Here is a 23,009-nt window from a genome sequence, read left to right on the forward strand (position 1 = left end):
AGCTCTTCCCCTATGTTCTCCTCTCTGGCACTGCCCCTACACTGCCCTCATCCTACCGCCATGGGGCTCCAGCCCAGCACCAGAAGCACAGTGTTGCTGAACAGGGACTCACTGAATGGAATGGACACGCATGTAAGTTGTTACCTTGCCCTTCGGAGTTAGCGTCCAGATCACGGAGAAGGTGAGCTTGTCGGTCATGGGGTTGAGGCTGCACAGTTCCTCACACAGCAGCCTGGGAAGCATGGGGACAACCTGCAAACAGAGAACAGGCCATGAGCAGCTTTTTCCAATCTGCAGGAGCTAACCACAGGCTCAGAGGCAGCCCAGGGGGCAGAGTTTTGGTGAAGAGCTTGAGCTTCCAGAGTGAGCTGAACATGGAGGAAACTCTTTTCCCTGAAGATACAGCAGAAAGCCCACACTATCTGATAACCTTCCATAAGCCTTTAGGGTCAAATGGGAATGTGAATGCGAAAGGTGAGAAGAACTGGTAATGGAGGGAAAAATACACGAGAGCAAATGAAAAATAACTAAACACTAAAACAAAAAAAAATTATAAAAACAACTATGCGCTAAAACTAAAGCTCTAGACTCAAGAATGACTTGTACTTATGGATATAACTATCCCAGATAACTGCACACTTAAGAACCCAATGTCTTACATTGAAGTCTTTAACTCATTTTGAGTTAATTTCTGTGCATGTTGTAAGTAAGGGGTCCAGTTTCATCCTTTTGCATGTGGCTATCCAGTTTTCTCAACACCATTTATTTATTTATTTATTTTGCGGTACACGGGCCTCTCACTGCTGTGGCCTCTGCCGTTGCGGAGCACAGGCTCCGGACGTGCAGGCTCAGCGGCCATGGCTCATGGGCCCAGCCGCTCCGCGGCATGTGGGATCTTCCCGGACCGGGGCACGAACCCGTGTCCCTTGCATCGGCAGGCGGACGGACTCTCAACCACTGCGCCACCAGGGAAGCCCCAACACCATTTATTGAAGAGACAATTCTTTCCCCATCTTGGCACCTTGTCAAAGATTAGTTGGCCATACATACATGGGTTTACTTCTGGGCTGTCTATTCTGTTCCATTAGTCTATGTGTCTGTTTTTATGCTAATACTATACTGTGTTGATTATTACAGCTTTGTAATCGAGTTTGAAATCAGAAGTGTTGATGCCTCCAGTTTTGTTCTTCTTTCTCAAGATTGCTTTGGCTATTGAGGGTCTTTTGTGAATTCCATATGAATTTTAGGAGAGTTTTTCCTATTTTTGTGAAAAATGCTATTGGAATTTTTATAGGGATTACACTGAATCTATAGATCACTTTGGGTAGTATGGGCAATTAAATGATATTAATTCTTCCAATCCAATAACACAGGGTATCTTCCTACTTATTTGTGTCTTCATCAATTTTCTCATCAATGTCTTAAAGTTTTCAATGTATAGGTATTTTACCTCCTTGGTTAAATTCCCAAGTATTTTATTGTTTTGATGCTTTTGTGAGTGTGACTGCTTTCTTAATTTCTATATCACCTCTCATCTGTTAGGATGGCTATTATCAAAAAGATAAGAGATAAACGTTAGTGAGGATGTGCAGAAAAGGGAACCCTTGTACATTATTGGGGGGAATGTAAATTGGTACAGCCATTATGGAAAACAGTACTGGTGTATATCCAAATGAAATGGGATTGGTACTTTGAGGAGATATCTGCACTCCCGTGTTCACTGCAGCATTATTCGCAAGAGTCAAGACATGGAAACAGCCTAAGTGTCTGTTGACAGTTGAATGGATAAAGAAAATGTGATACACACACACACTGAAATATCATTCAGCCATAAAAAGAAGGAAATCCTGCCATTTGTGACAACATGGATGAACCTGGAGGGCATTATGCTAAGTGAAACAAGCCTGACAGAGAAACACAAATGCTGTATGTATCACTTATGTGTGCAATCTTTTATTAAAAAAAAGCCGATTTCATAGAAACAGGGAGTAGAACGGTAGTTGCCAGGGGCTGGGGAGAGGGAGAAATGGGAAGGTGGAGGTCAAATACTTTTACATACTTTCATTTATAAGATGAATAATGTCTGAGGATCTAAGGTACAGCATGGGACTGTAGTTAATAACAGGGTATTGTATACTTGAAATTTGCTGAGGTAAATCTCAAGCATTCTAACCACAGACACAATAAAGAGTTAACTATGTGAGGTGATGGACGTGTTAATTATCTTGATCATGGCAATCATTTCACAATGTACATGTATATCAAATCATCACATCATACACTCTAAAATTACACAATTATATTTGCCAATGATTCCTCAATAAAGCTGCGGAAAATAAAAGAACCCAAGGGCTGAGTGTAAACTTGTGACATGGTTTCGTCAGACTGAAATTGCTGAATCAATCCTTCAGTGACTGAAAATACCACAATTGACCAAATCACATGTTGCAACGTTAACAGAATACTCCGATTAAACATCACTGATTTGGGGGGGGGAGGGGAATTGCCAAAGGTAGTGAAAAGGTACAAACTTCCAGTTATAAGATAAATAAATACTAGGGATGTAATGTGCAACGTGATAAATATAATGAACACTGCGTTATCTATGAAAGCTGTTAAGAGAGTAAATCCTAAGAGTTCTCGTCACAGGAAGGAAATATTTTTTCTATTTCTTTAATGCTGTACCTATATGAGATGACGGATGCTCACTAAACGTACTGTGATAATCATTTCATGATATATGTAAGTCAAATCATTATGCTGTACACCTTGAACTTAGTTCGATATTTCAATTATATCACTATCTCAATAAAACTGGAAGAAAAAATAATCACTGAAAGATTCACAAATCCAGATTCCCTAGATGAACACTGTGGTCAACTAGTCACTCATTTTGCAGTTTTTTAAGCCCAAATTATTTCTTCCTTTTATTGATTTTCTATTCCATTATAAACTGATTCAATGGTATACTCTCTTAAATTAAAAAAAAAAGGAAATCCTCTTCAACTTATTTTCAAATCATGACTTATAGCTATCCTGGAATGTTATTTGTTTACTCTAAAATTCCAAAGACAAAATGAGTAAATCTACCTGGATGTCCTGAAGCTACTTCAGGCTCCCTCCCTCCTACCTTTAAATCTATTCCTTCTTCCATGTTTTTCTTGATTAATGGCATCATCATTCACTCCCACCTCCCAAACTAAAAACGGCAGCATTAACAGACATTTACCCAACGCACTTACTGTGGACCTCCTGGATCTGCAGTGTCAAGCAACACTTTCTAACACTCTGCTAAGTAATTTTCAAGTAACAGAGCAGCAACTATGCACTAGCTGAGGTAAAGTTAGCTAGTTAAATTTCTTTATCAGCAAAATCAAAACAAACCCCAGTGATGCCCTACTCCGTGTGAGGTATCTGGACTTGTATTCTGTTTCAGCACAGTAAATAACCTTTGGTATGGAAAAGTAAATTCTAGAACTCACAGTCCACACCAGTAACAAACAGCTAATAATTATATGGCATTACTTGGCATTATTCTGAAGGATGCTGTATCTTTTGTATGTAAAACCTAATGACTACCTGAAGACTTCTGGTAACAGCTTTTATAAGGCAACTACTTTTGAAAAATTTTTCTTGCCATTGCTTTTGCATCGTTTGTTCAGATGACACTATATTCTCTGTTAACTTAATGAGTATTCAAATGGGATCTAAATATTTAACATTTTCTTGCATGTATCAAGTGTCTTACAAAGTTATACATATTTACCTGCATAAACATACTGTACGAAATGGAGAAAATTTTTTTTTTTTTTTTTTGCGGTACGCGGGCCTCTCACTGTTGTGGCCTCTCCCGTTGCGGAGCACAGGCTCTGGACGCGCAGGCTCAGCGGCCATGGCTCACGGGCCCAGCCACTCCGCGGCATGTGGGATCTTCCCGGACCGGGGCACGAACACGTGTCCCCTGCATCGGCAGACGGACTCTCAACCACTGCGCCACCAGGGAAGCCCAAGAAAATGTTAATACCATGATTGAACTGTAAAGATTTCACATTTCAGCCTTTGGACTAGGCTATGGACTGAACTCTGTCCCTCCCCCACCCCCCAAATTCCTACGTTGAAGCCCTAACCCTCAGTGTGACTGTATTTGGAGGTGGGGTCTTTTGGTGGTAATTAAGGTTAAATGAGGTCATAAGGGTGTGGTCCTGATCTGATAAATAGCGAGATAACTCCCCCCTCCCTGCCCTGCACGCACACAGGAAAAAGGTCACGTGAGGACACAGCCCTCTACATGCCAGGAAGAGAGTCCTGACTAGGAACTGAATTGGCCGGCACCTTCATCTGGGACTTCTAGCCTCCAGAACTGTGAAAAAAAACAATGTCTGTTATTTAAACTGCCCAGTCTATGGTATATTGTATGACAGCCCAAGCTGAATGAGACAGAATAAACTGAGTTTGTGGGGTGTGCATCGTTGGATTCTTCTCTGGGCTGCATTGTCAGATAATTATACCAACTGCATTTCGGTAGCAGGTTGCTCTTGCCTTGCATGCCCGTAGTCCAGGGCTTAGTACTTTTTTTTACAGATAGTATTTCTTCTAAGGGTTCAAGGCAGTATCTTATTTTCAATCATAAAGCTGAACATCTGAGAATGTAACGTATTTCCTGACTTCATGTTTTAGTGTTTGTGCAAAGAAAGTCATTGCAACTAAATGCAACGTGGTACCCTGGACTCAACCCTGGAACAGAAAGATAATTGGTGGAAAAACTGGTGAAATCCAAATAAAGTATGGATTTGGTTAATAGCAATGTTCCAATGTCAACTTCTTAGTTATGACAAATGTACCATGGTAATGCAAGATGCTAGCAAGGGGGAGAGCTGGGTGTGTGGTATATGGGACCTCTCTGTACTATCTTTGCAAGTTTTCTGTAAATTTAAATTTATTTTAAAATAAAAGAGCTTATTAAAAAGAAAGTCCCTGTTCTCATTACCTGATCTCATAACTGTTATACATTTAAATATGGAAGACCTTTATGTTAATGAAATACAACCTATTTTTACGTATTGGAGTTTGGGGTTAAGATTTTATTTGCAGAAAAGGCCTTTACCACTAAAAAAGAAAAAGAAAAAAGAAAAGTCTAAAGACCATGAACCAAAAGGGTGAGACCCAGACTCATGAGCAGCACATCTCAGGAAAAACAGCAAAGGCTTTGAAGCCAGGCAGGCATGGGGGGTCTAATCCTGGGCTCACCATTTCCTGTGCAACTTGGGGAACCTAGAATAATTCTCTGAGTCTTGGTTCTCTTATTAGTAAAACAATATTGAAGATGCTCAATAAAAGTCAGCTCACTGGCCACGCCATGGTCTGCCAGGTCCTTTGGTCCCCTGGCTCAGACTTTCCTTCAGCCTTTGCCTTGGGGCCCCCTCCCATGCAGTAACCAGAGCCACCCAGGCCTGCTTGCTGCTCCAGTTCATGCACATGTTGTTCTCTCTTCCTGGAGCACCTTTCTGGATGTTTTGCCAGCTTTGTACATCGTTTAAGATTCAGCTCATCAGCATCTCTGAAACACTTACCCGGATTCCCCTGGCTGGAGCACTCCCTGCGTTTTGTATACTTCCTCCCCAGGGCCCCTGCTCTCTCAAAAAGGACTTGAGGCAGTCCTAAACAGTCACTCACTGCATCCTCCCTGCTCTCTCATGTAAGAGCTTCTATAGCTCTTACCCTCACCCTAACTGCTTCTTTATGTGCCTCTCTTCTCCACTAGACCATGGTATCTTCAGGAATGAGGACTGTTTCTCTCTATCCACCACTTGACACACAGCAGACACTTCTGGTTTACAAATGAATGGCTGACTTTCGCCCAGAATACAAATCACCTATTTTTTCTATGTTTACTGTTTATTCCATCACATAAAATATTCTATGAAATATTGATACATGGTAGACTCCTATTTAAACATCTTTACATAAGAATTTCACAGGCAGCTAGTATTTTAAGTACAAGATAAACGTTTTTGGCTATTCTCTCCTAAAACCATTGGTACACTCAGCTGTTGCCCAGGTTATAAACATTGCTTGATACCCTGTGTCTTACACAGAAGGAAACATTTTAATATTCACACTGCAATGGTCAGATGCCAAAGAACCCAAGTGCTCATGAAAAAGCTAAACGTTAAAACTTTTGGGGTAGTATAATTATGCCTAATTTTTAAAGGGCATTCCTTTTAATAATCTTTCACTAGATCTTGGGGCAGGATTCAGACGGAATTCCGAGAAAACAGTCTTTATCTTTATATCCACATAGTTTTGTAAATAGACTGCTATTTCTCAAAAGAAAAGGGGTGAAGATGTTACAATTACATTTGTGGTTTGGCATGTCAGGGCCTCTCATGAATTGGGCCTGATTTCCGCCAGTGTCACTGGGACTGTGCCCCGTGACACACGGCACTTGTGTCAAGTCCAGTCCACAGCACAGCAGGGATTCCCGTGGGAGGGGGACTGGAGGGACAAACAGCCACTCTCCATAAGCTGCTTCCTCAAACACGAGCTCTGTTATTTCAGGGAGACCCACCTAGACAACAGCATAGTGGTCCCCGCACCCTCATCAGGTACGTGAGATCTGCCACGGTACCTGGAGAGGCTCCGAGGCAGGGTCCTAAGTGCAGAACACAATGTATAACTGGGAAAGAGCAGCAGGGTCTCTCCGGCAGTTGAGAAACTGCTGGCCATCACCGGTGTCGTACGAATGCTTACGCGCACCCCAAGCCCCCGATAGCTCTCCCCAGTCATGGCTTTTCTGGCCCGCACTCAGCTTCACTACTCAGTGTGGACCACATGGAGAGTTCCTTCCAAGTTCTCAAACTCCCTCACTTTCCAGCTCTGCATACTCCACAATCGCTCTTACAATCTGCCTTTCCTGCTTTTGCAAGTCATGGCTGAGCCGTGATGGAGAAAATCACCAGACCGTGTGGAGGAGGATGACTCCCCTCCCTGCTGCACCCCATCAGCTCCCCAGTCCTGTAGGTTCTGCATTCTAAGTCTCTCAAATGAGTCTTTTCCTCTCCCTCTTCCACTGTTCAAGTGTGGACATCTTCGTCTCTCTTGCGATACATCCTAAGTCTCCTAAACCAGCAGCACAGTTCTAGAGTTGAAATTATTCTGGTTAAGATTTCCTTATTATTCTGCAGACTTTCGTATCTTCTTACTAAATTCCACCCGATGACAATCTGCAATCCCATTTATATTAGGATACGTTGCCTTTATCTTCCCCAATATTTGATGAGCTGAATTCAGTAATTTGATTTTTTGCATGTCCTGTTAATGAGGAAAGGCCCAAATGTCTTCAATAAGGCCAAGGGGTCTCAAGAGGAAGTCGGCAGAAGGCCTGCAGACCCCATCTCCAAGGAGACAGCAGAGATGCCAGTGGGAAGCTAAGGTCTCCCAGGTGCCTAGCCCTGTTCTTTGTCCCGTGATATGATTGGAAGGGGATGCAATCTGGGGGCAAATGTGAACGCTCCTTGTTCAGGATGTCCATTCTGGCCCCAGACTGAAGACATCTATTACTCTAGTTCTCCTGGGGTCTCCAGCTGGACACCACCATATTGGTCTACTCTCCTAAGATTCTGTGAGCAAAGGTCCATGTCTGTTTTGGGGTGGTCACTCACAGCCTCAAGGGGCCATGACTGAGGGAAAGGGCCCTGATACTGATAACAATTTTCCTACCTCTGGCCTCACTATTCTTCAACCACACAGTTGCTAAGGTGATTTTCTATCTTAGTCAAAGAATGTGATGTCACTTCTCTACTTGACCTCAAGATGAAACCCAAGCTCCTTAGCCTGCCGCCCCAGGCCTCTCTTTGCAACTTCATCTCTTGTCTCCCCCCGCAGCTCAGACCCCAGCAATTCCAAGCTACATACTGTTCCTTGGACGTTCCATGCTTTTTCTAGCCTCTGCCTGCAATGCCCTCTCCACCTACTTTTGTCTACCTAGAAATTTTCTACTCAAAATTTGAAACACTGCTCAAAAATCAATTGCTTTGTGAAGGCTTCCTGACTCTTGCAGAAGATCCTCTTCCACCACCAATCCAGGCAGGTACAACTTCTCTCTCCTCTGTGATACATCCTCTCCTCGGAGCACTTCTGTAACTACAAGCAGGGCAGTGTGTAGTAACTGTTACATGCCCGCCTCCCCTGACTTCTCCAGGGCAAGATCAGCACCTGTCTCATCTTTATAGACCAGGCACCTGGCACACAGCCGGTACTCAATATATGCTAACTGGGTGAAGACTGGTGGCACTTTAGTAGCAGAAAAGGAAAGGGGCTTAAAGGGTGCTAAGTCTTCTTATGCATGTCTCAGGGCCAGAATCAAAGTTGGGTGAGGACAGAGCTTAAAAGCTGTCATGGAAAAAAAGGACACTGATGATAGGACACTGCCTTTCTAAGCATTCTGGATTCGGGCTTAGGAGAACTGAGAGAAACTGATCATTTAGGTAAATTGCCCAAGGCAGCTGGGTGGGGGTACCAACAGGACTAAAATCTTATGTTAGCCTCAGAGAGCAGAAACATCTGCTAAAGCCACAGCAGGCGAGCTGGCCAAGTTCAGCAACAGGTTAGCCAGGACAGCCCTGTGACCAGCGGAAAGGGCCACAGAGGGGGAGGGATCAATTATCTAGGTGAAAAGGAACAGGAGGGAATAGCAACGACATGGGGGCTGTAACAGCTCAAGGCGGCCAGACGTCAACAACCCACTGGGAGTTCTCTAGTGCCAGGAGGGGCTGCAGGGGCCCCTCCTGCCCCTTTCTGCCCAGGTCTTTGCTGGCTCCCAAACCTCCCTCACACCCTCAGTGCCCACTGGCTGTCAGAGCCGGAGACCTTGGGGAGTTTTGCTCCTGGTCTCTGAGGACTTTGAGGTTTTAACAATAAGGTACACTCAGCTAGCTCCCCACTCACATGCTGAAACAACTTAAAGGAAGGAGATAATCCATTTGCCAGCCAACATCTCTGTTTAAAGAGTTTTCTTTTTCATATCAACCCTTCCATGAATTCCAAATTTGATCAACTCTTTGCTACACAGTTTGACATTAACAAAACATCAACACTCTGACAACATGCTGGGGTCATAAAGGAACATCTTAAAACTCTTTGGACTCCACATTAAGACGGGCTTCCAATCCCAATCTTTGATCTCTATTATAAAGCAGTACCAATAAAATATCGTAGAGATTTATGGGCAAACTTTCATTTGAGCTATTTCACACCTAAAATAACACGAGTGCTTGGGCCAGTAGGCAGAAAATTTAGGTTTAGGTTTCAGCTGTTTACGTTTTCTCTTACTTTTAAAACTTATTCACTTATTTTTTAAAAATTACCTTAAATTTAACAATTACATTGTATTTTCCTCTCAGAGAAGATAGCTTGGAAATATTAACTGGCTAGATGTCGTGTCCTTCTGAGGACAGGCCTAAATTCAGGCAGACAGCTGTCCCCTATCCTGATAGCTATCTACCTTTTGTCAAAAAGAAAGAGTGTTTTTCCACAGGATTTAAATGGACAATATATAAATTTATCTTTTCTCCTGAGTACACCCTATTGTTAATAAGAGTAACCAAATACGTATTAGTTTGAGTAAAACCCCAACAAAAAGAATTTCATTTAAAAGACAGTATGATGATTGTAAAGCAATTATACGCCAATAAAGATGTTAAAAAATAAATAAATAAAAGACAGTATGATGGTATTTGGACAGTAAGATGGTATTTCGACCCAAGATCTGTTTCACTGTATATTGTACTAATCTACGGGATAATTTCCCAAGTCAAGCTTAGATTGTAATTCTGACATCAGACACTTATAGGTCAGTGACATTGAATGAAAAGAAACTGGTCCCACATTCCCTGCAGATGGGAAATCAACCGGCATCCCCACCTCCATCCCCCGACACACACACTCCCTCCCTCATCTGATGAAGTTGGGAGAAATGATTCCGCCAAACAAAAGAGAACCCGGAGGAGGGGAAAGCAGCTCAGCCAGCTTTCAAGAAGACTTTTACAGGCAAAGTAAAGTGCAAACAGCAGAAAAGTTCCTGGACACTGTCCTTTAAGAAACACAAATGAGTAGTAAGAAAGGTCAGAGTAGTGGTTCAAAGGAATCAGAATGCACAGCTGCTGCTGCCCAAGGCTGTGGGCTGGCGCCATTCACTCGTGCCAAGCTGGGGGCAGTGCCTGGCAGCATGAGCCTGGAGCCGCTCGGGAGCATAGGGGCCCTTCCTCCACTCAGCTCCCCATTTCCAGAGCTTAAGAGTCCCAACTCTGCATTCCCAAAGAGAAATTCTAGAACTATGACAATCACGAAACCAAAGGAAAGAGAAGAGCAAAGGAAACAGGCTTACTTATTTAACCCAATTTTATTTTTCTCATTTTCTGAATCTGAAACATAATTCCTGGCTATAAAAGGAGGGTGCGGAGCTAGATAAGAGAAAGCCACCTGCTCTGAAGAAAAACCCCGAATTGTGCCGAAACTTCTTAAATATTTGAATCCATGTGGGGAGAACGCTTCACATTTATTCACTTTATGTGGTCTGATTGCTACTTCTATTGCTCTTTCCATTATAACGTTATAGCTTTTGTAGATAAAAGGGATTTTGAAGTCTTATCCCCCTTCCCTAAGAGGCCCTGGGCCAAAGGCTGGATTTAGCCAACTGCATTTTGGGGCAGGAGGTGTGGATGGGATGTCTCCAACCTGAGGTTATATGAAGTGTAGTCAGTGTACAAATATCAGAGCTGTGCTCTCTGGAGGGCCAAGCGATGAGTAAGCTACCTGGATTTTGACGTGGCTCCTTTGCCTGATTAGGCTGGTTATATATACTGAAAGGAGCCAGAGTGGAGGAAAAGTCACTCCCCAAAAAGCTTCAAAATAAAAACATATTTTTATTTAAGTATTATACACACACACACACACACGTCATAAAGGAAAAGCTTGATGCATTCTCACAAGCTGAACACTGGTGCCATCAGTGCCCAGATCAAGAATCATTAGAAGCTCCCCTACCAGATGGGCCCTTTTCCCCCAACGGTAGTCCCTATCCTGACTTCTAGCCTTGCTTGTTTTGGAACTTTATATAAATGAACTCGTACAGTGTTTACTCTTGTGTCTGGCTTCCTTCACCATTATGTGTGTGTGTGGAGCTGTCATTTCTTCATTCTCATTGCTGTATTGCATCCCACTGAGTGAACATACCACAAATTATTTGTTCATCCTATAGCTGATGGTATTGAATAGCTTCTAGTTTTTTGGCTACTTTGCATAGTGTTGCAATGAACATTCTTACACATTCTTTTTGTAACACATGCATGCATTTCTGTTAGGTATATACCCAGAAGCAGAAATGCTGGGCCACAAAGTGTGTACATACATTCAACTTTAAAAGACACTGCCTGTCTTACTATGTTCAGACTGCTAAAATAAAACTATCATAGACTGGGTGGTTTAAACAACACACACTTATTTCTCACTGTTCTGGGGTTTGGAAACCCAAGATCAAGGTGATGGCAGATTCAGTGTCTAGAGAGGGCCCGTTTCCTGGTTCACAGATGGCGCCTTCCTGCAGTATCCTCACATGGTGATGAGAGTGCTCTCTGGGGTCTCTTTTATATGGGCACTAATCCCATTCATGAGGGCTCCACCCTTGACCTAATCACCTCCCAAAGGCCCTGCCTCCTAAGATCATCACATTAGGGGTTAGGATTTCAAGATATGAATTTGAGGGGGACACAAACATTCAGCCCATAACACTATCAAACAGTTTTCCAAAGTGGTTGTACCAATTTGCCTTCCCCACAGTAGTGAGAGTTCCCACTATTCCACATCCTCGTGGATACTTGGTGTTATCTGTCTTTATTTAAAAAAAATATTTATTTGTTTGTTTGGCTGTGCTGGGTCTTAGTTGCGGCACGCGGGAACTTCGTTGCCGCATGTGGGATCTTTTTTTTTTTTAGTTGCGGCATGTGGGATCTTTAGCGGCAGCATGCAGGATCTTTTAATTGCAGCATGCAGGATCTTTTTGTTTTGTTTTGTTTTTAGTCATGGCATGTGGGATCTACTTCCCTGACCAGGGATTGAACCCAGGTCCCCTGCATTAGGAGCATGGAGTCTTAACCACTGGACCACCAGGGAAGTCCCTAAATGTCTTTATTTTAGCTATCCTGTGGGCTATGCAGACTTCTGAGGTGGGAGCTGGGTTCTCTTTCTCACACCTTTCCTAGTAGAGTAAATCCCAATTAGCTGTGACATTCCCAGGTATCACAAGCTAGAAGATACTTGGGCTCCCTGCCTCAGGCTGTCCATCAAGTGTTGGTAAGGTGGATACAATGTGGAGGAGCAGACATAGTTGGCAGGAAGCCACTGAGGGGGGTGAAGTTGGCAGGCCAGGGATTCAATGACCGCTGGCACTTCCAAAGACCCAAAGTATTGGTACTAACAGATGGTTTGTGTGTACTGAAGAGGAGAGTCAAACAGCATCTTCCATATGAATGTCTTATGAGACCCAGGCTTGACTGACATATTCCTTATTCCCATTCTTGGCCTATCAGAAATGCAAGATCCTCCTAAGTAACTCATGGTTCCTTAGGTACTCGCTGGCTACGCCATGCTACGGAAGCTCAGAAGTTGAGGCTACAGTTACTATGAATGAGGATATTAAACAAATGAGTGGAGACAACTGTGGACAAGGAATGCCATCAGTAGAAAGGGGTGTAACAGTAACAATAATTCTTCTAGTCCCAGGTTAACAGGTCTTGTCTGGTTGTGAGTGAAGGTTAGGTGGATATGAACTTGAAAAATGTTGAACAGGCCCTGCAAAAATATAAACACAAACTAAAGGCCAGCACTGTCCATATGGATAACAATGGAATGGTGATGGCTCCAGCTTCATGGCCATGGGAGGGGAGGTTAGGGAGGAAGCCTCATGTGCTGATGTTCAGTGATATGTGTGGGTAACACGTTTGTGCTGCATTCCCTTAAGCCACGTATATCCGCCCACAGCTTGGGCACAGATGCCGTAGACACTGTGAGGGATGGGGGTCAAACAGAAGTTCTTAACGCAGCATTTAGGTTTGAACAGGTCACAGAGGCCAGATAGGGGCATAGTTGCTCTGAAACAAGCTAAGCCATTGGGGTAGAACATCTCCTGCTCAGATGAGGATAAAGCTTTCCATTCTTATTGAGAGATGACTGAAAGTTCTGGATCTTTTAGGTATCACTGTGCACAGAGGTCACCTATCACTGGTAACACCCTGTTAATTACAACTGGGTTTGGATGATCATGCAGCTTTTGACCCAGAATTTCACAGCTTAATAATCAACTCCATCTCCCTCTCCTCCTGTATTCTCATTTCTGGAATGGCCGAAAACACCTACACGGTGGTTCTGAGCACTCAGTATAAATGGCAGGCAAAGCTGAACCCCTGAAGAAAGCAGATGTCCAATTCTCGTGGAGCAGGTGGAGCTCTAGGGTTTTGGTTACATGTTCTAGGCTGCAGTGATCCAGAAAGTACTGTTATGGGGCAGGGGAGAGGAGGTGCTAGGTGCCCCTGGGGAGGGCCTCCACTGGATTGAACAGGTGATAGCTCTGGCTCCCGTTTGGGACAATGCACGTCAGAGCCAGCACTCTCTGGAGAGGGAGTAGAGGCTTCCAGACAGGACAACCTCCACCATGGGGTTGAAGACATCACTGTCAACCACTGGCTGACCAAGATGGTGGAGCCAAACTTGGGCCACAGGCCACAGGATCTCCAGCCCCTAAAGGACATGGCTGCAGTCAAGGCCTAGAAGAGTCCCATTCTCCCCCTGCCTTTAAAATTAAAAAAAAAAAAAAAAAAAAAAAGACTTTATTTTTTTAGAGCAGTTTTAGGTTTACAGCAAAATTCAGCAGAAGTTACAGAGATTTCCCATATCCCCCCCGCCCCCCACCCCATGCACAGTCCCATTATCAACATTCCTACCAGAGTGGTCCATTTGTGATAACTAATGAATCTGCACTGACATATCATTATCACCCGAAGTCCATAGTTTACATTTGGGGTCATTCTTGGTGTTTTACATTCTATGAATTTGGACAAATGTATAATGAGAAGTACCTACCATTATAGTACCATACAGAGTAGTTTCACTTCCTAAAAATCCTCTGCGCTCTACTTACTCATCCCTCCCTCTCTGCTAGTCCCTGGCGGTTGCTGATCTTTTCACTGCCTTCGTAATTTTCACTTTTCTAGAAAGTCATATAGTTGGGATCTTACAGTATGTAGCCTTTGAAGGTTGGCTTCTTTCACTTAGTAATTTATATTTAAGGTTCCTATGGAGGAACCATGTCTTTTCATGGCTTGATAGTCAGTTTCTTTTTAGTGCCAAATAATATTCCATTGTTTGGATGTACCACAGTTTATCCATTCACCTACTGATGGACATTTTGGAGGCTGCTTCCAAATTTTAGAAAATAAGAATAAAGCTGGGCTTCCCTGGTGGCGCAGTAGTTTAGAGTCTGCCTGCCGATGCAGGGGACACAGGTTCGTGCCCCAGTCCGGGAAGAGCCCACATGCCACGGAGCGGCTGGGCCCGTGAGCCATGGCCGCTGAGCCTGCGCGTCCGGAGCCTGTGCTCCACAACGGGAGAGGCCACAACAGTGAGAGGCCTGCGTACCGCAAAAAAATAAATAAATAAAATAAATAAAGCTGCTATAAACACCCATGTGCAGATTTTTGCATGGACATACATTTTGAACTCCTTTGCGTAAAAACAAAGAGTGCAATTACTAGACCATATGGTAAAACTATGTTTAGTTTTATAAGAAACTGCCAAACTCTCTTACAAACTGGCTGCACCATTTTGCATTGTCATAAGCAATGAATGCGTTCCTGTTGCTCCACATCTTTACCAGCATTTGGTGTTGTCAGTGTTCTGGACTTTGGCCAGTCTAATAGGAGTGTAGTAGCATCATGGCTATTTTAGTTTACATTCCTCTAATGACATATGATGTGGAGCATCTTTGCATATGTTTATTTGCCATCTGTATACCTTCTTTGGTGAAATATCTATTAAGGTCTTTTGCCTGTTCTCAAATGGGTTGTTCATTTCTTTACTGTTGAATTTTAAGAGTACTCTGTACATTTTGGCTAATAGTCCTTTATCAGATGTGTCTTTTGCAAATTTCCTCCAAGTCCATGGCTTATCTCTTCATTCCCTTGACAGTGTCTTTTGCAGAGCATAAATTTTTAATTTTAATTAAGTCCAGATTATCAACTCTTTCTTTCATAGATTGTGCCTTTGGTGTTGTATCTAAAAGGTCATTGCTGGACTTCACTGGTGGCGCAGTGGTTAAGAATCGCCTGCCAATGCAGGGGACACGGGTTTGATCCCTGGTCTGGGGAGATCCCACATGCCGTGGAGCAACTAAGCCCATGCACCACAACTACTGAGCCCACGCACCACAACTACTGAGCCCACGCACCACAACTACTGAAGTTCGCCCACCCTAAAGCCCATGCGCTGCAACTACTGAGCCCATGTGCTGCAACTACTGAAGCCCTCACGCCTAGAGCCCGTGCTCTGCAACAAGAGAAGCCACTGCAATGAGAAGCCCGCACACCGCAATGAAGAGTAGCCCCTGCTCGCCACAACTAGAGAAAGCCTGCGTGCTGCGATGAAGACCCAATGCAGCCAAAAATAAGTAAACGTAAAATAAATAAATAAATAGTCATTGCCAAACCAAGGGCATCTAAAATTTCTCCAATGTTATCTTCTAGGAGTTTTATAGTTTTACATCTCACATTGAGGTCTGTGATTCGTTTTGAGTTAATTTTTGTCTCTTCCCTTCTGAGAGGTTAGTTATTGGGGTGGACAGGTTGGAAACGTGAAAGGAACTTGGTAAATGCTAGAAATCCTAGGAACTTTTGGACTGTCCTAGAAGACTTCTGTTCTAGAACTGCCAACACCTTTGTGGGCACCACATAGGCACTTTGCTGGAAATGGAGTCCAGAGATTCTAGAACATACCCCTCCTGAGGCCAGCATGAAGACTGCTGGTGTAAGTGGTCCAGGACCATGTATGTAAGTGGGGGAGTAATGGATCTGTACAAGGCAGGGTTGGGGAAATGAATGATGATTCCACTGTGCAGCAACCCTTCCGTTCAGTAGAGATTCTGTGCTTTTATTGCTAGCAGACGGCTGGGCCACTCAAAGGCCAAATGACATGGTCTGTTGGACCTGGCAGAGGTATGTATGGAAGTCCATCTTCCACGTGTCACACATGCTGCCAGGTATGGCTGAGGTGCCAGGAGTCCTAATACTGTGCCTCAGAGGACAGCAACAGAAGGTCTTGGGTTTATGGAATGGGTGAAAACCTTAGATGATGGCCGTGTTGAAGCGGTGGTAGTTCTGGCAGAAGTGGGCTCCACAGGCAAGAGGGAGAGGCTAAGAAACCCTTGACAGAAGTTGGTGCCTCTATTTGTAGAGAGCCTTGGTTTCAGACTTGGAATGAAATTATACCGTAACAGTTGGGTGAACTTACAAGCCTTGGGCCCCAGGCCAATCATGCATTTGGCATATGGTTCCTCTGTCTTTGTGTCTGAATAGACCCCTGGCAGATGGTATATTCCAGGAAATGATGTGATGGGGAGGTGGTAGGCATGGCGGTGGTGCCACAGGGTCATCCAGGAGAACCGACGTGAAGTAGTCAGTGACCGTTTTCAGACCTTTAGCTAGGAAAAGAAAACAGAGCCCAGGAGAGCACTGCCTCTTAAAAAGATCTGCTACCACCCTTAGCACTGCCAAGATGACACTAGTCTTTCCCTACGGCCATGGCCCAGTCATAAAAGCATGGGGTCAGGTTCCTGGGACTCTAGGGGTGGGGCGTTTTCAGAGTGAGCAGCACACAGACCCCCCTAGCGGCCTCCCTGCCAGGGTCTAGACAGCATGTCCACAAAAGGGCCAGTGCATACTGGAAACCAGCAGGAAGCGGGGGTGCATGTGCTCAGGAGCATGAGCTTCCCAAGCCCCTGTTTAGAAGGGGTGGTAGTGAAGAGAGGCCGGCGATAACTAAGAGCAGGGGAATGCTGTCCTGCAGATGTGTCTCAGTGCTGTGCCAAGATCTGCAGGTTCATAAAGGTCAGGGGCTTGGAGAACCGCCTTCCCAGGGCCTCTCCAGGATCCCTATGCTGCTGGTGTTCTCAAACCTACAGCCTGGCACCCCACGAGCTACTTCCATCCGGAGCAGGCAGCAGGCTGAATTTTCCCAGAAGTTAGACAGGGAGGACCCCAAAGTACAGTGGCCTCCCAGGACATGCTACGAGTGAGGGCAGTGCTCAGAGCCTGGCTTTTCCTCTGCCAGCCGTGTGAGCACACAGGCGTGCTGGCGGCGGGAGTTGCCAATCAGAGCAGGCAGTGGAGGGAGACTGGGTAGCTGTCTCCTTTCTCTAGGTGATGACATTTGGAAGTTCCCAGAATGGAGCAGGTTTGGCACCTGGGCTGCTTTCTCGCCCCTGAGAGACGGGGCCAGGTAAAGGGCTCCCAGCTGCCAGAAGGCCATGGGATACGTGGGTAGATGGAGGGGATATAGCCCTCACCTAAGTGCAGTCAAAGTGCAAACATCAGAAGTCATGTCCAAGGGCATGGGAGGAGGGAAGGTTCAAGCCAGTTGTATGTAGCAATCCAAAACTGGATCACCGGGTTCAAGGAAGTTAGGAGGTGCAAGTCATGATACAGTCAGTGATGTAAGATGAGCCAAATGAGCAGATGAACAGACTGTCAAATGGAGGAGGAAGAAGCCTGGAGAGGAATTCATGAGCTCTAGTGGGGGAATAACTCAGGAGTGGTCTTTTATTCACCACCAGGCCTAGGGCAGTGCCTGGCGCTCATCATTAAGTACTTGTCAAAGGAGGTCTAGAGAGACTCGGTGACTTAGCAAGAGAGGCAACATCAGGACTAAGAGGAAAAGCCCAGACTTGGCTCCCTTTGCTTCTGCACCTCTGGGATGTACCAGGTTATCTTGTAAAGGGCAGGTCAAGAGCAGACCAGCCCCCACTCTTTACACCAGAGTTCGAAACTTTTTCTTAAAAGGCCACTAGTAAATTTTCATTCCATTCTCCTACAGTAGTGTGACGTCACCTCAGACATTACGTAAATGAACGGGTGTGACTGTATGGCAGTAAGACTTCACAAAAACTGTGACCGGTGTGGGCCGAGTTTGCTGAGCCCCACTTTGGAACAACAGTTTGAAAGTTCCTCGTTTCTTTCTGAAGCTGACCACTTGTCTGAGCTACTTACATGGCAGGGCCAGTCTGAAGGCCTGAGATGAGTGCCTGTGTCCTGCCTTGAGAACGCCTCAGTCTGGCTCCTCTTGGACATACAAGGGCCTAACAGGAAAACATACAGTAACCGAGGGCAAACACTTTTCCGGGGAAAACCATTTTTTAAAGATCTCATTAGATGCGAGAAAAGATGTTCAGACAAGATTGCTGTCCCTCATGGATGTTTTTAAGGAGAAACAAACAAACAAACAAAGGACGATGGTTAAATAGAAGCACGTCTTTCAATCCAAGAAACTGGAAACTGATTTTTACCTTCTGAACCAAGTAGACACTTGTAGCTCTCTCAGCAGCCACTTTATCCAGACTGGATCCCTCAGGAACAAAGTAACTGACGTCAGCGATGTGAACTCCCACTTCAAAGTTGCCTGTAGATGCACAAGAAGGTTGATCAGCCTGGAATGGAAGGCAAGGGCAATCCCTCCTGGGAATCCATCCCGAGAAGGCATGTCCCTCCCAGAGGCCACACGGCTTGGAGTACAGGCTGCCATTTTCAGGCTGGCCCGGTGCGCCACCTACCCACTGAGGTGTGCGCTCTATTTACTTTCCTCATTGTACTGCCAACAGATGATGAGATTTTTATCCCATTAACCATTAACCAATCACATTAACCATTTTTACAAATGTTTACCATTTCTAAAGGCTTCTCGTCTTTGAGTAAACATCAGTAGACTTGTAAAAGAAGACTCCTTTTGGATGACGAACAAATCCTTACAGCTCACTAGAAGGAATTAATGCCTAAATCCTGCAGCCCCTGCCCCTGAAAGCACTGCCCTTCCTGTCTGCCACAGCCTTTCCTCGGCCCCACGGCTGGCCTTCCTACCTTGATTCCACCCCCTCCCACCTAGCCCTTCACACTGTTGCTAACACCCCTCTCGTACCCATGGGTCTGCTGATGTCGCTCCTTAGCCTGTTACTCGTGCCCTTGCTCGGGCTCGCCTCAGTCCACCTCGCCAGCCTTATGGCTCATCCTCCACATGCTCTCTACGCAGCTGTCATGGGAAACTGCTTTCCATTCCCAGAACGTATCTTACCTCATCCCATTCAGATGCTTGCTTGGCTCATGCTTTTTCTTACACTTGGGATAATAATCACAACAGGATCTGCCCATCAAAATCCTTCCTACCTTGTAAGGGTCAACTGAAAGAGAATCCCAGGACAAGAAGAGATTCTCTGCCCTCTGTTAAAGCACCTAATCCATAACTGAAGATGCTTCTCGTGGTCTTCTCTTCAGAGCTTTCACCACTATCAGATATCACAGCACATCTTTACTGGCTCATGTGTTTACTGTCTGCCCCTACAGTGCAGGCTCCAGTATGGCAGGGCCTTTTGTGTCAAGTCCACTGTTGTAGGCCCAGTGCCTAGAAGAATGCCTGGCAAACCATAGGCACTCAATGTTTGTTGAGTGAACGAATCAACAATTTGTTTGCCTACTGTGGTAAAAGACCTACTTTTTTTCCATTTTAGAATTGCCCCGTCCCTTCCTGGTGGAGTTGTTTTTTCAACAGGCCCTGTCTTCTCTATGAGTTCTACCAGAGACATGGTCAGATGACTCAGGCTGGTAGAATCATACCTAAAGTGGGCTTGGGGGCTGGTTAGGTTATACATTTAAGATTTCCTCTTGAACATCCCATAAATCATCTATCAGATGGAGTATATGTGATTATATGCACACAAAAATGCACATAATGGACAGAATATGGAAAAGAGTACACATGTGAAATGGCATATAGTTTGCAGAGGGGAAGCATAATGGGCAGACAGAAGCACAGTGATGACACAAGCACAAAGGTGAATCTGCTGACAATTTAAGTATGTGCTTGATGGAATTCCGTTATACTCCATTCCTGTTCATAGTGACTGGTCTAGGCACAGACATGTGACTCAAGTATCAATAGATCTATTCTGAGCCTGTTTTCAGGGATTGATACGGGCTTCAGAAAAGAGGGTCTCTCTCCCAGGACCCTAGACAATAAGTCTGGAGCTGCCAAGGAAACATTTTTGCCACATAATCATGCCAATATAGAAAATAATAGGTCTAAGAAATAAAGGGAGGATCATGATGACCTCATTTGAACTCCAGGATCCAGCTGAACTTGAATTCTCACTAAAAGAATCCTGACTGATTCCCAAGTTGACTCAGAAAGAGTTACTGACACGTCACCACTCTTTCCTCTGGTTACCTGGATAATCAGTCTTAAGGTATCTCACATTTTAGCCTCAAATTTTGTAGCCATTTATTGTCCTCTTATTCCTTCTTCACTGGGAGATGATTCTTCCCTGTTTTTAAAATGGAAAAGTTTAAACTTGGGGCGGTTAAAATCAGAGGTCCAGGGATGGAAAAGAATTTCAGATTCCCCACTCTCACCTGTCTCACACTCCTACAGGGCAGCACTGGGTTTCTCCACCCAGTCCTGTAACACCAATACATTAGGGAAAACCCAAGTCCATCTAAGAAATACTGGCTGCTATGGGATAACAGAACAGACTTATTTCCCACAGAGGAGAGGGCTGTCTGGAAAGCTGAGGAAAACCAGCGTGGCTCAAAGTTCAGCTGCCTCATCATGTGAGCCATGCAGCTGTGTTGCTGGGTCACTGGGAGCCGTGAAACCTGCCCCGCAATGATCGAGGAACTCAACCCTAACAGAATTCGGCCAAGCGTCTCAGACAGCTCAACAACTCCCAGTTTTGATATTACAAGTATCTAAAACCAACACTTGGAGAAGGTAAAATAAAGTGTCTTCTTTTGAAGTCAGAATTATAATATACTAGCCTAACAGGTAAATATTGACTAAAGGAAAAGAGGAGGATTATTACATCATGATATAAACCATAATTTTAAATTCAGTCTGTGTGTTGTTACTACACATGAACTTTCTGTCCTTAGTCACAATTGACAAACTGACAAAGAGTTCATTACAGGAGATAAAACATGAAGGGGGCCAATCCAAACATATTTGAGAGGCTTAAATTTCAGAATTCCCAGAAGAGCCTCTAAAACCAGCAAAGAGAAGCTCTCTTATTCTCTCCTTCGGACCTTTTTTATGGAAACCCTAAGTAAATATTTTATTACATATATTTACATAATGTGAACTTGCAGAACTCCTGAGGTAGTGGCACTGAAGTTTTTATTCCATGAAAGAGAAAATATAAATCCAAAAGGTTATGTAGTAAATGCTGCCAAAACACCCAGGACCCGTTTGATGTTTAAAAATGCACTGTCTGCCATAGGAAATTATACTTTGAACATTTTTTTACATTAAAAAATATTCATCTACTGGGGTTAAGGTGAGTCCCGTGAGTTCTGAAGAGCTGGGGAAGCACAGGAAGGAAGAGTCCTCAAGGCCGGCCATGTCTGGCTCACTGTGCACAGGGCCCACAAACTTAAATACATGCAAATGTTCCTCTTTTCTTTTTTTTTTTTAATTAATTAATTTTCTTGGCCGCAGTTGGGTCTTTGTTGCTGCGCGCAGGCTTTCTCTAGTTGCGGTGAGAGGGGGCTACTCTTCATTGCAGTACGCTGATTTCTCATTGCGGGGGCTTCTCTTATTGCGGAGCACAGGCTCTAGGCGCAAGGGCTTTAGTTGCAGCATGCGGGCTCAGTAGTTGCGGCACGCGGGCCCTAGAGCACACAAGCTTCAGCAGTTGTGGCGCGTGGGCTCAGTAGCTGTGGCTCACGGGCTCTAGAGCGCAGGCTCAGTAGTTGTGGCGCACGGGCTTAGTTGCTCCGCGGCATGTGGGATCTTCCCAGACCAGGGGTTGATCCCGTGTCCCCTGCACCACCAGGGAAGTCCGCAAATGCTCCTGTGAATGAACTTGAGTGGACACCAGAACTGCTTCATCCAATTAAAGCACTAATAGGACGTAAATAGGGGCTTAAGAACCATCTCTTCTAAGCCAGCCTCCCAATCAGCTCAGCCACATTTCAACTATGTCCCTGCCAGGTGGCCCTTGACATACCCCCGGCGGGGGGTCGGGGAGAGCTCACATCTTGAAGCTACTTGCTCTACTTCTGAAGGGCTCTGTTCGTGAGAAAGTGCTTCCTTACATGGATCCACGATGCATGGAAACGGAATCACTAGATTACTCTAGCACTGGGCATCCATAAGAGGGTCCCTCTGTTTAAGGCGCTCACAGTCTAATGGGGTTGGCAGATACACCAACGTGGTGATAATATGGTATTACCAGTGCTATGACAGAGGAAGGTTGCAAAACCTCATTCTGTGGGAGCAAATTGAGCTGAAATCTGTTTTTACTTCAATGAGAACATGTGAAAGTGTTTTGTAATCTATGACAACTACATGAACGTAATTTTGACAATAATGATGATAAAAATGATAAGGATAGCAGGAGTGACCATTTATTTAATATCTCTTTTGTGCCAGGGGCTCCACACACATTAATGTACCTTTGACAAGAGCCATATAAACCGTGTTTCACAAATGAATCATCTGAGGCTCAGAGAGGTTCCATGTCACTTGTCCAAGGTTACCTCGCTAGTATGCAATAAACCCTGGATTCAAAACCAGGTCAGACTCAGAGCCTTTGTTTCTTTTATTACCACCCCCTGCCCCCCAACCACTGTCACGGTAACTCCAGGACAAGATAATACAACCCAATTTTTCATCTCAGTGGGTCACAGCTAGAAATCCCTCCCTAT

The 23,009-nt window shown here is 44.6% G+C and overlaps 1 protein-coding gene across 6 annotated transcripts in view; it reads right to left on the reverse strand.

Moving 5' to 3' along the window:
• DIS3L2 (DIS3 like 3'-5' exoribonuclease 2) overlaps positions 1-23,009 on the reverse strand; it is a 388,363-nt gene that overhangs the window by 110,338 nt on the left and 255,016 nt on the right. For all 6 annotated transcript variants that reach the window (XM_089916221.1, XM_089916220.1, XM_089916218.1 and 3 more), the window contains 2 exons: positions 18,605-18,717; positions 145-252 (listed from right to left, as the gene is read on the reverse strand). In XM_089916221.1, the coding sequence (XP_089772347.1) occupies positions 145-252; positions 18,605-18,717 (221 nt within the window). The remainder of the gene's footprint in view (positions 1-144; positions 253-18,604; positions 18,718-23,009) is intronic.

This window comes from Delphinapterus leucas, chromosome 8, assembly GCF_059928025.1.
Source record: "Delphinapterus leucas isolate spDelLeu-1000000601 "Yukka" chromosome 8, BTC_Dleu_Yukka2, whole genome shotgun sequence".
Lineage (NCBI taxonomy): Eukaryota > Metazoa > Chordata > Mammalia > Artiodactyla > Monodontidae > Delphinapterus > Delphinapterus leucas.